General features: G+C 43.3%; 2 protein-coding genes across 2 annotated transcripts; one reads left to right on the forward strand and one right to left on the reverse strand.

Annotated features, from left to right (window-relative positions):
- Positions 1–3,322: 3,322 nt before the first annotated feature.
- LOC106607044 (galactose-3-O-sulfotransferase 2) lies at positions 3,323–5,413 on the forward strand. Its single transcript, XM_014203602.2, has 3 exons — positions 3,323–3,618; positions 3,904–4,221; positions 4,419–5,413. The coding sequence occupies exons 1-3, from the start codon at positions 3,500–3,502 to the stop codon at positions 5,326–5,328; spliced, it is 1,347 nt and encodes a 448-aa protein (XP_014059077.2). The 5' UTR covers positions 3,323–3,499; the 3' UTR covers positions 5,329–5,413.
- A 418-nt stretch (positions 5,414–5,831) lies between these two features.
- On the reverse strand, positions 5,832–15,051 carry LOC106607042 (cysteine protease ATG4D). The gene is made up of 11 exons (XM_014203601.2): positions 14,908–15,051; positions 11,631–11,871; positions 9,449–9,532; positions 9,145–9,318; positions 8,621–8,897; positions 8,460–8,527; positions 8,218–8,366; positions 8,030–8,108; positions 7,867–7,943; positions 7,478–7,597; positions 5,832–6,949 (listed from the first exon to the last, which is right to left on the reverse strand). Exons 2-11 carry the CDS (start codon positions 11,863–11,865, stop codon positions 6,764–6,766), a joined length of 1,449 nt encoding a protein of 482 aa, XP_014059076.1. The 5' UTR covers positions 11,866–11,871; positions 14,908–15,051; the 3' UTR covers positions 5,832–6,763.
- Between the last annotated feature and the right edge of the window lie 389 nt (positions 15,052–15,440).

The raw sequence follows: 15,440 nt of genomic DNA on the forward strand, positions 1-15,440 counted from the left end.
GCAAGAGTAAAAAATATATTTCAGTTGGTTGATCCAACCCGCACCCCGGCTCTAGTTAACTGGATACATTTACCAAAAACATGTATTCATTTCAGTCTGCCGCCACTGTCTGCAGAGAGCCAGACGAGTAATGTCGGTCCTGATTACCGTTCCTTCCAACCCAACGATAACCAAAAGGTACTAGAAAGTGAAATTACGTATCATTCATCTGAACAAGGATAACATCGACGAAGTATTAAAAATAAAACACGTGAATCTGACTTACATTGAAATCACCCTTCGCGAGTAGGTCCTTTCGAAGTATGTCGACGTGGGGGATGGGTGTACAAATTATTATAGAACAGCACTATTACATGTAGTAAAATAAGATCATGAGGCATCATTGTTGATAGTAGTCATTGACAATAATAAATAAAGCGATTGAGCTTTATTTATTATTGTCAATTACTTTCTATGTAAAAAAAACATTGACGTTATCAACACTAACTATATTGACTCGTTTAATAACCACAACCAAAGGCGCTGTTTTGTAGATTGGAATATGTACCAGTCCGCTTTACAGTAAACAACAAATATGATAATACAGGTTATTTAAATTAAATGCATAGGGACTAGATAGAACCACTGAGAGAACTGGGTAGTGGTGGATAGTCGACTCCAAAATAATCGATTCCGCGACTCCTTGACTGTCGACTCCCTTTTCTGGGTGTCAAGCTTCGAATCCTAAGATTCAGTATTTTTGCAATGGAGGAAACTATTTTCCGTAGAACACAAACTCTCGCTTCTTTCACCGCAAAGAGCGAGGGAGAGATAGGAGGGGCACAGCCAGGCATGTCCGCCACCAGGCAGAACTGTGCATCGGTTATCAAAATATGTTGGCTATAGCAAAGCTGTATTTCACAATTTCTTGCCTTGTAATGTCTCGTGCAAATTCACTAAAGTAAGTGCTATGAATGAGTAGGCTGAGCTATTCTACACGCAACAGACCGAAGACCAAACACACACTAGCGTTTTTCATAGTGAAGGGAAAGGAGCAGGCGAGGGAGAGAGAAGATAGATAGGGTGAGGCAGTGTAGAATAGCTCAGCCTACTCAGTCTTTCTGCCTCACCCTATCTTCGCATAGGCTGTATTTTGGTAATCTGTATCTAGCTATGCCTCGTAAATTACCAAAAGTATATTAAAGTATATATTAGGCAGTCATTGAGTATGGCTAAACTGATCTTCATAGTGCCAGTGAATTGAAGTTAAAAATCACCAAATGCATCAGTTAAATTAGGCCTAAAGGTGCAATAAAAATGATTGCCTAAAGCCTATTTAATGAAACTCTGGCTGGCTTTTGATGACCTAAGTCAGGGCTCCCCAACCCTGTTCATAGAGAGTTCCTGTAGGTTTTTGCTCCAGACCCAGTTGTAGCCTAACTAACTTGATTCCGTTTATCAAGCAGCTATTTTTTTTTATCAGATGCGCTAGATTAGGGTTGGAGAGCCCTGTCCTAGGCAATAGCTCGCAAAGCAGGATCCCCGCTGAACTTTTTGTAAATGGCAAGTTCACTTTCTCATCCATATACGCAATCAAATGTGCATATACCGTTCAGCAGCTCAAATCAGCAGGATGTGGGGCATTGTTATTGGGAAGGACGTCTACCATGAATGGATCGCAAAAAGAATGGTTATGATCACACTTCATCAATATAAATATTATGGGGAGACCTATATTTTTGTCAACGCACATACTTGGATAATAATTACAAAACCAACGTCTCTAGTAATGCCCGTCCGAATAGGGCTGTAACATGTCAAAGAATGGGCTCATCAGCGTCGAGTGCGCAGTATCATCGCATGGGATCCGTCGAGGCTGCACACGGCAGAAACATCACTGAAATATTATAGATGTAACTTCTTACAAATCACCTTCTATAGTCAAACAAAATAGTCCTTTAATATGCAACTGGAGGGGGGGCATCATGCTCTTGCCAGTCCTCTGAAACGCAAATATAATCTTCCTAGTAGGACTGCAATAATGATATGGTGCATATGTGTGTGCATCCGTTTCAGCGTGTTTTTGGAGTTGAGCAACAGTCGACTCCAATCACAGGAGTCGGAGTCGACTCCAAAAATCGTGAAGTGGCGCACCACTGGAACCGCGTTCATCAGGACAACACTTTTTAAATTGTTTTATTTTATTTAACCATTATTTAACTAGGCAAGTCAGTTAAGAACAAATTCTTATTTACAATGACGGCCTACCAAAAGGCAAAAGGCCTCCTGCGGGGGACGGGCCCTGGGATTAAAAATACAAAATAAATACAATATAAATATAGGACAAAACACACATCACAACAACAGAGACAACACTACATAAAGGGAGACCTAAGATAACAACATAGCATGGTAGCAACACAACATGGGAGCAGCACAAAACATGGTACAAACATTATTGGGCACAGATAACAGCACAAAGGGCAGAGACTACAAAACATCACACAAAGCAGCCACAACTGTCAGTAAGAGTGTCCATGATTGAGTCTTTGAATGAAGAGCTTGAGATAAAACTGTCCAGTTTGAGTGTTTGTTGTAGCTTGTTCCAGTCAAAATTTTGGCCAACGTTCAGATAGAAATGTATGATGTAGAACAAACATAGCTACCTCTTTTGTGTATAGAATCAGGTCTGCTCTAGTCATGGCATTTCTATCTGCAATGTTTTTGTAATGAACACGGCCTGCTCATAGGAGGGTAAGGGTTACCCGTTTATCACCGGTTTTATTATGAGCCAATAGTATCTTGACATGTAGCATTTTAATCAATTGAATGATAATGCACATTAAGGGTCGATAAGTAAAGCAACATCAGCATCAGACCCTCCCTTTCAATGAATAGCACTGTCAATGTGTTTGCCACAGTCATATCACACATATTCATATCAGACAATAGTGAAATACCATAAAAACAAGGGTTTCATTCACTTGTTTGTAGATGTGTAGGCTATTCTTATAATACATTTTCATTGTTGCACACCTTGATTTAGGCCTAGGTGGTTTACTATTCTTTGTGTTGGGGAATTTTCTGTTCTTATTTTAATTGTATCTAATTTATTGTATTTATTTATTTTCCTTAATGTCCTTGTCTCTCATCCAATTTAGCTTTTAGTATTTGGCACTCCTAATATACAAAACCAGTGATTGCTGCTCTTAACATGTGAATAAGGACATTAGCTTTGTCATATTGCAGTTGCACCTTACGACTGTTTACAGCAGCAAAGCTTGAGAATAGACAGCCTCAAATCTTATGTTAGTCAAAAACTCAATCACGACTTCTTGGCTGGAGAGTTGCTGGCTGGCTGCGTGACGCCTCGCTGAGCCAGCTTAGAGGGTGAGGTCAGGTCTCTGTTTCTTTAAGCTCCGGAACCCAGTCTCACCTTCTAAGTCCCAGAGCCTATTTACCATGCTAGGAGGGAAGAAGGTTCCAGAGGAAAGTGTTTCGGGTGAGCCACAGAAAGGAGATGACCCTCCGCTGGTTGTCCACCCAACTTTGGAGACACCGTGTGATGGGTCTCCTGTTGGCTTTGTGTGTCACCTTGTTACTCATGCTCCTGGCTACTCAGTCATTGCAGCATCCAAGGTAAGGGACAGTCTGTCTCTCTCTTTCTCCCCACACCATTATGCAGTCTGTAGCTGTAGGTGGTGGTAAAACTAATAGATTTAGCTCAGTGGTTATTGTGAATGTACCAGAGAAATTCTACATATATTTGTGTAAATGCATTACGGATTAAAAAACCTTTTAAATACAGAATTGATTAATGAGGAGTTTTTTGTCATGGCATACAGCTAAGCTGCATAAGTCCTGTTGAGACTTTGTTTACCTAGATGTCTGATGAAATCCTCTGTCTCTTTCCTTTTTCGAAAGCCACTATGCTGGGCACAAGGGACATAAGGTGGAGGAGAGGGGAGCACTTTCCGACAATGCTCCTCCAAACACCCCCATCCCATCCCACACTGCCCCTAACAGGAGGAAGGAGGTTCAGACACCCAATCTGCAGCATCAAAGAGACCCCAATGGGTACACCTTTATGAGGACAAGGAGGAGCCCTCCACCTGTAGCTTTCCTCAAAACACACAAGACTGGAAGCAGCACTGTTCAGAATCTGATGTTCCGCCTTGGGGAGAAGGAGAACCTCACTTTCGCCTTCCCCTATTACGCATACCAGTTCAGCTACCCAGATAGGTATGGGCACGACTACTATCTCCTGTAAGATATGGTTCCCTCTATTCATCTGATGAGTAGATCTGTTCTATTGCAATGTTCAGATGATCAAATTTACTGTCAGGTCTCTGGTACATTTGGAGCCCCTCCATTTGGTGGATATTAACTGCAGATAACTTTCACTGTTTTAACGTGCTTAACCTTCCTTATGGCTGCAGGTTCCGAGCAGACTTTGTAGATGAGCTGCCACCGGATTCCTCTCAGTTCGACATGCTCTGCAGCCACATGCGGCTGGACCTGGGACAGCTGAAACAGGTGATGCCCAGGAACACCATCTACATCACCCTGCTGCGTGATCCTCTACAGACCTTTGAGTCCGTTTTCAGCTACTACACTTCCACTGTACCCGCCTTCACGCTAGCCAAAAAGGCAGCTGACGCAGCTAACAGGAAGTCCGCCCTCTCGGTCTTCCTGGAGGCCCCAGAGTCCTACTGGGACCCTACAGAACCTGGGAATGGCCTAGCCAGGAACCCTATGAGCTTTGACCTGGGCCTCAGCAGCCAAGAGTGGAACGCATCCTGGCCCATGGAGCTGACTCAGCTGGAGGAGGCCTTCCAGCTGGTGATGATCGCTGAGCACTTTGATGAGTCTCTGGTTCTCCTGGGGGCTCTGCTGCAGCTGGAGCCTGAGGAGCTGGCCTATGTGCACCTGAATGTCCGTGCCCCATCGGACATCACCCCGCTGGAGGAGGACACCAAGGCTAGGCTCTGGGCCTGGAACAGTCTGGACGTGCTGCTCTACAACTTATTTCTGCAGGTGTTCTGGGAGAAAGCTGAGCAGTATGGCCTGGGGAGACTGAAAAGGGAGGTGGCCCTACTGAGGGCCTCCACACAGAGGCTCAGACAGAAGTGTGTGGCCAGAGGAGGAGTCCCCCCTGGTGAGCTGGAGGACCTGGTCAGGCCCTGGCAGACCGACACAGTCACCATCCTGGGATACGAGGTACGAGGGAACCTGACCATACAGGAAGAGGGGCTCTGTGTGCGACTAGTGCTGCCTGAGCTACAGTACCACACTCACCTGTATTTCCAGCAATATGGCCATGACATGAGGTCCATACCTACAGACTAATGTGCAGCACTTTCCCTTTTAGATACTACACCACTCAGAATTTCTGCTTTTGATGTATTTTTCCAATAAACCAAAAATACTTACATTGTTAGGTCTCTTTCCAAATGTATTTTAATTTTTTAAATGTGGACCTTCTTGTTAAAATACTATAAATGACCTTAATTCAACTCCTAGCAACCTAATCAAGAGATGTTAGCCTCTTGGGGAAGCTAAAAGAGGCATAGTTCAGCCATAATCCGAGAGGAAGTGGCGTATCTTTTTACTAGAAGCTCAAGGACATTATTTTAGCTATAATCATTACATTTTTTGGGTCGGGAGAAACCCCTCTTCAGTTATCAAACAAATTTATAAAACCCTTTTTACATCAGCAAGTCACAAAGTGCTATACAGAAACCCTGCCTAAAACCCCAAATAACAAGCAATGTAGAAGCACAGCATGGTATCCGTTAAACATGTAATTCAAATTTGTATGGCCTAAACTAAATCAGTCTGATGACGTTGAGTGATTTTTTTAAAACAGAGCTTTTATTGAATGCATTGTGCCACTCATTTTCCATGTAAAAAATATTCATAAAAAAACAAAAAAACAGGGCAAATGCAACCCCATATTGCTCAGAATGTGCCTCTTAATTGACTGATAGCAATTAAAACATTTATATTTTATACTCTCCCCACTCAGCCACATAAAACCAACACATCTCTAAGAAGACAAATTGATTCCTTCACTGGTTCCATGTGCACGTCACAAGGTCTAAGGAATCTGATTTCCTAATCCATTCACAGAGCAGACATCCTGTCACATGACGTCAAACAGCAGCTCAGAGTCTAATGCTGGACAAAGTAGTTCAACAAAAGGTTGTAGTGGAGAGGACTATGGGATGAGCAGCCCATCTACACAATGAGGAAATAGGGTCAGTTAGTGTCTTTCAGCCAGGCATAGTCACCCATGACTTCATGTAGAATAGTAAACAACGAAGTTGAATGCAGGTTATTTAACGTAAGAACCTCAAAACCATACTAATATCAAAACCTTAAATTAAAAACAATTATACAAAAACCTTCATTTAAAAACATTGTTACATTCATAAAAAGACATCCCCTTAAAACAAATAATTAGCCAAAATGAATAAATACACATGAATAGTGTCATTGGCCTGTTCTATTCAGCAACACCTCACCCAGCCTGGTTATCGCCTGTGGAGGTTGGGGATAAAGGCTAATGCTGGAGCATGTCACCCGTCAGTAGCTGCCACTGATAAAGCTCAGTTCAGTAACCGTGTGTATGAGTTGGTATGTGAATGATGTTCCCTGCTGGCCACATTAAGTCAGTCTGTTCACAGCACCCTTAGCGGAGTGGCCAACAACCAGATGTTCCAGTTTTCAGGGATACAGCTAATTCAACCTAGCTTAGAAGATTTATATCTGCTACGTTAGTTCACAATAACACAAACTCATCCATGCTGTTGCTGTTATTGGTCCTTCTCAGCCTCGCCTTGTCCTTGGTCAGGATGTGGGTGACAGAGTTTGGGGGTGCATCGCTCTCATCCTCCTGCCCCCCATCCTGTCCCTGACCCTCTGCAATGGTGAAGATGGGGTACCTTTCTGTTGATGATGAGAGAGCCTGGGGAAGAGAAAGAGATGAATGAGAGAACCATCTCTAGGAGAGCTCTTATTTTTCCCCTCATCTCAATTTAACCATTAACCAATGACTGCATTACAACATACTGTAAAAGCAATAAATGTACTTGGCTCCTTGCAACTAAAACATGTTCTGCATCAGTTATACAGCATACTCTTCATATATGTATATTTGATGTTTGATCTCAAGAGTAAACAACAGCATCTTGTCCAGGGTTCAAATCCATAGCCAGCCTATTCCCCTGACATGAACACTGCAAATAAAATCAAGTTGGTCACATTCACAGGATACAGGGTGTAAACGGTACAGTGAAATGCTTACTTGCAAGCTTTCCTCAACAGTGCAATACCCATTTATAAAAATAATACACAATAAGTAATACAAAGTAACCATTTTAATGTTCGGAATTTTTATGTTTGGAAATATATACACAAAAATAATATACAGTATAGCTTAGATAAATAATAAATAGTAGCAGCAATAGTGGCTGTGTGTGTGTGCCCCACATACCGTGCTAACAGCTGAGCACAGTAACTCAAATTCCTTCTGGCTCTTGGCATAGAAGCCTATAGTGCAGCTGGGATCCATGCGACTGAAGGAGATCTTCCTGGGACACTTGCAGTGAAACGACTGCAGGGGGAGTGGAGAGGAGAAGGCCCCATTAAGGCGAGAGATGGTGGCATCAGGTTAGCCCAGTTTCTAGACAGATTTGATCTTGATTGTGTCACGAAAGCGTCGCCAACAGGCACAGACAGGTTGGTAAATAAGTGGGTTAGTGTTACACTGCTAGACCGAGATACAATCTTGGTCTAGGACCTGGGCTAGTGTCATGGATATAGAATAATATATAGGGTTTGCAAACAACACAGCCAAAACAGGAAGAGAGCGCCTTCCATTACCTCTAAGGGGAAGTTATCCTGTGTGATATCCACTGTGGACTGGCTGTAGTGGGGGTCCAAGCACAACAGCTGTTCGTCTAGCACAGGAGACATGAGCATGGTCAGAGTGAGGGTACAAGGACTGTAAAATTACAGAATGACAACAGGAAGACCATACACCTACCTTGGTACCCAACGAAGAACAGAGAATGCTTGGGTTTGCCACCTATGATTCCAATGCAGCATTCTAACCTCAGGAGATTCTATGGAAAGATAAAAACACAAGAATGGTTTACCAATCTCTCACTGTGTTTTGTGGTTGTCATTGTCTGTGTGCATGTCTCTAGCATGTTACTCTGACTTGACACATACTTTGACACATTTGATGTAGGTGGGGTTGAGGACTTCTCCTCCCAGGCGCACAGGGACCAGGATGATGACAGACTTCCAGGCTGGACTGGGTCCTGTGGAGCCCTCAGATAGAGGTCTCTCACACAGCCTCACCACGTCATCTATGTACACTACACAGGGACCACACAATGATACCACCTATTACTATGGTCTGATGGGCGCCCTGCCAAATAGTGAGAATGAGATAACAAGGGAACACTCACCAGCGCAGTCCTGTGCTACATACACTGTCAGATTGGACACCTCTGATGATGCTGCGTCAACAGCCTTACTAAAACAAACAGACACCCCACATCACTAAGGGAAGATGTATTGTACTGAATGCAGATGGCTGGGGGGGCAGGTTTAGCTTCTAAGTTCTCACCGAAGTATGTGTGCTACGATGGAGGGGCCGTACCAGTCCCCTGCCTTCTTCCCTGAGCTTGTGCCTTGTTCTACCAGCTGATGCAGCCCGAACGGGGCGATGGGATGGTCCCCAAACCAGGACACCACCCGTCTGTGAGTGACCTCAGTCCGGCTCTCCAGGAAGGACACTATGCTCTTCCTCCTTCCCTTCTTAGTCACCTCTGGACCCAAGGAGCGAGACTCCTGTACCTCCATGTCATCTTTGGAAACATGGTTGGCAGAGAGCCAGGTCCAGCCTGGCAACAATAGAAAGACAAGGGACAAGGTTAAGTAGTGATAAACTGTAGTAGTGTGTTACTCAGGAGATACTGCTGGAAACATGTACCTGTGTATATATATATATATATATATATATATATATATATATATATATATATATATATATATATATATACACACAGGTACATGTTTCCAGCAGTATCTCCTGAGTGAGAGTGTGTGAGAGTGTGTGTCCCACGTGCACAAGTGTGTTTTTTATTTTACCTGGTGGCAGCAGGTGTAGCAGCAGGCCCTGTGCCAGCAGCATCTGTCCACTGCGCAGCATGCAGCCCCACCCACTGTCTGTGGTCAGAGAGGAACCATCCAGCTGTGGGAAGCCCCGCCTGTACGTCAGCCACAGCAGAGTGGCAAAGGCCCGGCGAAAGCACTCCCTCTCCACTGACAAAACAAAGGACAGACACTATCCTTGAATATAGAATTGTCTCAAATCCAGTTACATACCAGTTTAGCATTAGATGCGAGTCTTTTTAAAAGGGTGGAGTTACCCAACCAACAGAACATCTCTCACCTCCATGACTGAGCAGATAAGACTGTCCAAGCATGGTCAGAGGAGAGGTCTTGCTGAAGCGGGCCTTTGACTTGAACGACCAGCCTGGACCAGCAAAGGAAAACAAACTATAAAATGACAAACAATAACTCGCCCAAGCCTCCCCACTTCTCCTTCACCCAAATCCATTCAGCTGATGTTCTGAAAGAGCTGCAAAATCTGGACCCCTACAAATCAGCCGGGCTAGACAATCTGGACCCTCTCTTTCTAAAATGATCTGCCGAAATTGTTGCAACCCCTATTACTAGCCTGTTCAACCTCTTTAGTATCGTCTGAGATTCCCATAGATTGGAAAGCTGTCACGGTCATCCCCCTCTTCAAAGGGGGTGACACTCTAGACCCAAACTGCTACAGACCTATATCTATCCTACCCTGCCTTTCTAAGGTCTTCGAAAGCCAAGTTAACAAACAGACCATTTCGAATCCCACCGTACATTCTCCGCTATGCAATCTGGTTTCAGAGCTGGTCATGGGTGCACCTCAGCCACGCTCAAGGTTCTAAACGATATCATAACCTCCATCGATAAGAGACATTACTGTGCAGCCGTATTCATCGACCTGGCTAAGGCTTTCGACTCTGTCAATCACAACATTCTTATTGTCAGACTCAACAGCCTTGGTTTCTCAAATAATTGCCTCACCTGATTAACCAACTACTTCTCAGACAGAGTTCAGTGTGTCAAATCGGAGGGCCTGTTGTCCGATCCTCTGGCAGTCTCCATGGGGGTGCCACAGGGTTCAATTCTCGGGTCAACTCTTCTTCTCTGTATACATCAATGATGTCGCTCTTGCTGCTGGTGATTCTTTGATCCACCTCTACGTATACGACACCATTCTGTATACCTCTGGCCCTACTTTGGACACTGTGTTAACTAACCTCTAGATGAGCTACAATGCCATACAACTCTCCTTCCGTGGCCTCCAACTGCTCTTAAATGCAAGTAAAACTAAATGCATGCTCTTCAACCGATCACTGCCTGCACCCACCCGCCCGTCCATCATCACTACTCTGGACGGTTCTGACTTAGAATATGTGGACAACTACAAATACCTAGGTGTCTGGTTAGACTGTAAACTCTCCTTCCAGACTCATATTAAGCATCTCCAATCCAAAATTAAATCTAAAATCGGCTTCCTATTTCGCAACAAAGCATCCTTCACTCATGCTGCCAAACATACCCTCGTAAAACTGACCATCCTACCGATCCTCGACTTCGGCGATGTCATTTACAAAATAGCCTCCAACACTCTACTCAACAAATTGGATGCAGTCTATCACAGTGCCATCCATTTTGTCACCAAAGCCCCATATACTATCCACCACTGCGACCTGTACGCTCTCGTTGGCTGGCCCTCGCTTCATACTCGTCGCCAAACCCACTGGCTCCAGGTCATCTATAAGTCTCTGCTAGGTAAAGCCCCGCCTTATCTCAGCTCACTGGTCACCATAGCAGCATACTTATCACGCGCTCCAGCAGATATATCTCACTGGTCACCCCCAAAGCTAATTCTTCCTTTGGCCACCTCTCCTTCCAGTTCTCTGCTGCCAATGACTGGAACGAACTGCAAAAATCACTAAAGCTGGAGACTCTTATCTCCCTCACAAGCTTTAAGCACCAGCTGTAAGAGCAGCTCACAGATCACTGCACCTGTACATAGCCCAACTGTAAATAGCCCATCCAACTACCTCATCCCCATACTGTATTTATTTATTTATTTATCTTGCTCCTTTTTATCCCAGTATCTCTACTTGCACATTCATATTCTGCACATTCTACCATTCCAGTGTTTAATTGCTATATTGTAATTACTTTGCCACCATGGCCTATTTATTGCCTTACCCTACCTCATTTGCACATGCTGTATATAGACTTATTCTACTCTATTATTGATTGTATGTTTGTTTATTCCATGTGTAACTCTATTGTTGTATGTGTCGAACTGCTTTGCTTTATCTTGGCCAGGTCGCAATTGCAAATGAGAACTTGTTCTCAACTAGCCCATCTGGTTAAATAAAGGTGAAATAAATAAATAAATAAATAAATACCAGTCACTTAAAAAAAATATATATATATATATATATATATATTTTTTTTAAAGTGACTGGTCACTGGTAGGTCAAAACGGTTTTAGGCACACAAACCATATTTGACGTTGTTCCATGCTGACACCAACTTGGACTTGAGTCTGCCTTTCTCCTCAGGTTCCTCTGGGTCATCCTGGCTCCCATCAGAGCCGTGAGTTCCCAGAGACATGGTGGAAAGGTGGAACCAATCGTCTGGAGGGTCACCCTCAGGGCTCTGGCCCTCACAGGGAGAACTGGGGTTCATGACTACTGGGCTTGACCAACTGTCTGGAGGTCGTTTCCTTATCGCCATATCAACCTGAGAGTGGACACAGCATTGAGTATTCAGCCAAGAAGAAACCTTGATTACCATCAGGGGCAAAGCTCAGAAGTAAGCTGAGAGATATTGATTGCACAGATCATAGTAGTAGCTTATACTAAGTCTTCTCTCCAGGAAGTAGCTACAAACATATATTAAACTGCATGACATGTTAATAATTCCCCTCAGTGTGTTAGAATGAGGGCATGTGACTAGCTTGTGATGACAGTAGGAATTTCAGACATGTATGGGTTTCTTTCAAATAGATAGACTATAGTAATGTTGACAGAAGACACCAACCCTACCGTTAGGCTTGTTTACACTGAGCTCCACTGGGGTCGAAACGCAATCATGATTAAATTAAGACAATGGGGAGCCAGCGCGAGATATGGGTCAGAATATGAATCTCAATGTAGGGATGGGATATGTATTATTACTAACGTACGCTAGCTAGCAGTAACCACCTTAGCCATTTTCGAATGGCAGTGTCAGCCAATCAGCTCCTTTGTTGTTCAACGCGACTTGCCATTCCATAATGGCTGCTGTGGTTACCGCTAGCTAGCATGAGGATGAAAAGGGCAGTTTTCCAGGAAAACTAGCAGCATTTCAATCTTCTCGATGCATCAGTGTGGTTAAAGCAAAAACTTGGAGTACAGTGGCATATCCCATCCCTGCATTGAGGTATGTTTTCTGAGCCATATCTCCAGCTAGCTCCACAGTGTTTTAATATAATCCTGATTGAGTTCCGACCCCAGTGCAGCTCAGTTTAAACAATCCTAACGGTAGTGTCAGTATCTTCTGGCAAATAATTGTGGAGCAGCACTTTCTTTTCAGCAGACACTGAAAATGCAGTTACTCACACAGTAGAGCTCCATCTGCCTTCGCAAGTAGCAAGTATCCAACTGTTTAATATATATTGAAAGATTTTATATCTGGCTAGTCTACAGTGCATTCGGAAAGTATTCAGACCCCTTGACTTTTTCCACATTGTTACGTTACAGCCTTATTCTAAACTGGATTAAATCGTTCCCCCCCCATCAATCTAAACACAACACCCCATAACGACAAACCAAAAACAGGTTTTTAGACATTTCGGCAAATGTATATATAAAAAAAAAATTAAAAACGAAATATCACATTTACATAGGTATTCAGACCCTTGACTTAGTGCTTTGTTGAAGCACCTTTGGCAGCAATTAAAGGCTCAAGTCTTCTTGGGTATGACGCTACAAACTTGGCAACCCTGTATTTGGGGAGTTTCTCTCATTCTTCTCTGCAGATCCTCTCAAGCTATGTCAGCTTGGATGGGGAGCATTGCTGTACAGCTATTTTCAGGTCTTTCCAGAGATGTTCAATCGGGTTCAAGTCCGGCCTCTGGCTAGGCCACTCAAGGACATTTCAGAGACTTGTCTCGAAGCCACTCCTGCGTTGTCTTGTCTGTGTGCTTAGGGTCATTGTCCTGTTGGAAGGTGAACCTTCTCCCCAGTCTGAGGACCTGAGTGCTCTGGAGCAGGTTTTCATCAAGGATCTCTCTGTACTTTGCTCCGTTCATCTTTCCTCAATCCTGACTAGTCTCCCAGTCCCTGAAAAACATCCCCACAGCATGATGCTGCCATCACCATGCTTCACTGTATGGATGGTGCCAGGTTTCCTCCAGATGTAACGCTTGGCATTCAGGCCAAAAAGTTTAATCTTGGTTTCATCAGACCAGAAAATCTTGTTTCTCATGGTCTGCGAGTCTTAAAGTGCCTTTTGGCAAACTCCAAGCGGTCTGTCATGTGCCTTTCACTGAGGAGCGGCTTCCGTCTGGCCCCTCTACCATAAAGGCCTGATTGGTGGAGTGCTGCAGAGATGGTTGTCCATCTGGAAGGTTCTCCCATCGCCACAAAGGAACTTTGGAGTTCTGTCAGAGTGACCATCGGGTTCTTGGTCACCTGCCTGATCAAGGCCCTTCTGCACCGATTGCTCAGTTTGGCCAGGAGGCCAGCTCTAGGAAGAGTCTTGGTGGTTCCAAACTTTTCCATTTAAGAATGTGTTCTTGGTGTTCTACAGCTGGATTGGAGTCCACCTGTGGTAAATATCAATTGATTGGACATGATTTGGAAAGGCACACACTTGTTTATATAAGTTCCCACAGTTGACAGTGCATGTCAGAACTTCAACCTCATGGCTTGGTTTTTGCTCTGACATGCACTGTCAACTGTGGGAACTTATATAAACAAGTGTGTGCCTTTCCAAATCATGTCCAATCAATTGATATTTACCACAGGTGGACTCCAATCCAGCTGTAGAAACATCTCAAGGATGATCAATGGTAGCAGGATGCACCTGAGCTCTATTTTGAGTCTCATAGTAAAGGGTCTGAATACTTGTGTAAATAAGGTATGTTTTTTATTTTTAATACATTTGCAAACATTTCTAAATCCCTGTTTTTCGCTTTGTCATTATTGGGTATTGTGTGTAGATTGAGGAAGCTCATTTATTTAATCCATTTTTAAATAAGGCTGTAACGTAACAATTTGTGGAAAAAGTCAAGGGGTCTAAATACTTTCCCGAATGCACTGTATATCAGTAGCGAGCTAACAATCTGTGATACCTTGTGTGATAAGTCAGCACCCGAATTGTTTAACGTAAGTAATACATTTCGTGTTGACAACCAGCTAACATTAGTGACACGACTAGGGTTGAGTTACCTACATGTCTCAACATTACAGATGAATCGTCAAGATTTTTTCCAACACAATGCCAATGGCAAGCACGTTGGCATTCATTTGTCACTGACGAGCTTCTTGCTGACTGAATGTGTTCTAACGTTGCATTGTAAAAATATATCTAACAAAAATATTGTATATTGCTTTCAAATCTTAAACTAACTCAATGTATGCTAACTTGCTAATGAATAGCTAATTGACAGCGGGTTAACGATATCTAACTAGACAACAACGTCCATGTCTTTATTATATTCTGTAAACAAGCTAACATTACCTGTTCTTTTCTCCTGAGCTCTTTATAGTTGGTTATAATTTGTCCTCTTACCTTTAATTTACATATCTGTCATCTTGTATGTTTCACTTACAAACTGCTGTCAACGAAATAATCCTCTGAATTGGAGATGACTTTCAAGAACAAGTTATCCCATGATTAGCTAGCGGCCTGACTTCCTGTTTGTCTACCTGTCAATCGGTATCGTGATTGGTCAATAAAGGTCCAACGTTTCATTTACCCTATGCATTTACCCCTATTGATTTACTCCCTCCACAGCGGCGTGTTCAGCATGACGCAACGTTTTGGAAAGTTCATGTATATGCTCCGTAAAACAAACATGCCTCTCTGTCGTATAGAATAAGGATTTATGTATTGCTCTAATCATGAAATGTCTATCTGCAAGGTTGGACAAAGTTTTGCTGAACGTGGACCCCTCTGTTGTAGACCCCTCTGAAATCCATTTAGAAGTTGTCTGTCAAAGTTGTCTCAAAACAAGAACACAAACAGGCACATGGTAATTTAAGGATTCTCTTGAAGGATTTTATTACTCTTTAGGCTTTTTTTTGCATTGGTTTCATAACAGT

The sequence above is a fragment of the Salmo salar genome, chromosome ssa06, assembly GCF_905237065.1.
Source record: "Salmo salar chromosome ssa06, Ssal_v3.1, whole genome shotgun sequence".
Taxonomy (NCBI): Eukaryota; Metazoa; Chordata; class Actinopteri; order Salmoniformes; family Salmonidae; genus Salmo; species Salmo salar.

Coding starts and splice junctions, on each gene's coding strand:
- LOC106607044 (XM_014203602.2), top strand. CDS start 3,500: ATGACCCTCCGCTGGTTGTCCACCCAACTTTGGAGACACCGTGTGATG. Junction 3,619..3,903: donor CAGTCATTGCAGCATCCAAG/GTAAGGGACAGT, acceptor CTTTTTCGAAAG/CCACTATGCTGGGCACAAGG. Junction 4,222..4,418: donor CAGTTCAGCTACCCAGATAG/GTATGGGCACGA, acceptor TTATGGCTGCAG/GTTCCGAGCAGACTTTGTAG.
- LOC106607042 (XM_014203601.2), bottom strand. CDS start 11,865: ATGGCGATAAGGAAACGACCTCCAGACAGTTGGTCAAGCCCAGTAGTC. Junction 8,367..8,459: donor TGTAGCACAGGACTGCGCTG/GTGAGTGTTCCC, acceptor GTCCCTGTGTAG/TGTACATAGATGACGTGGTG. Junction 7,944..8,029: donor GTTCTTCGTTGGGTACCAAG/GTAGGTGTATGG, acceptor CTCCTGTGCTAG/ACGAACAGCTGTTGTGCTTG.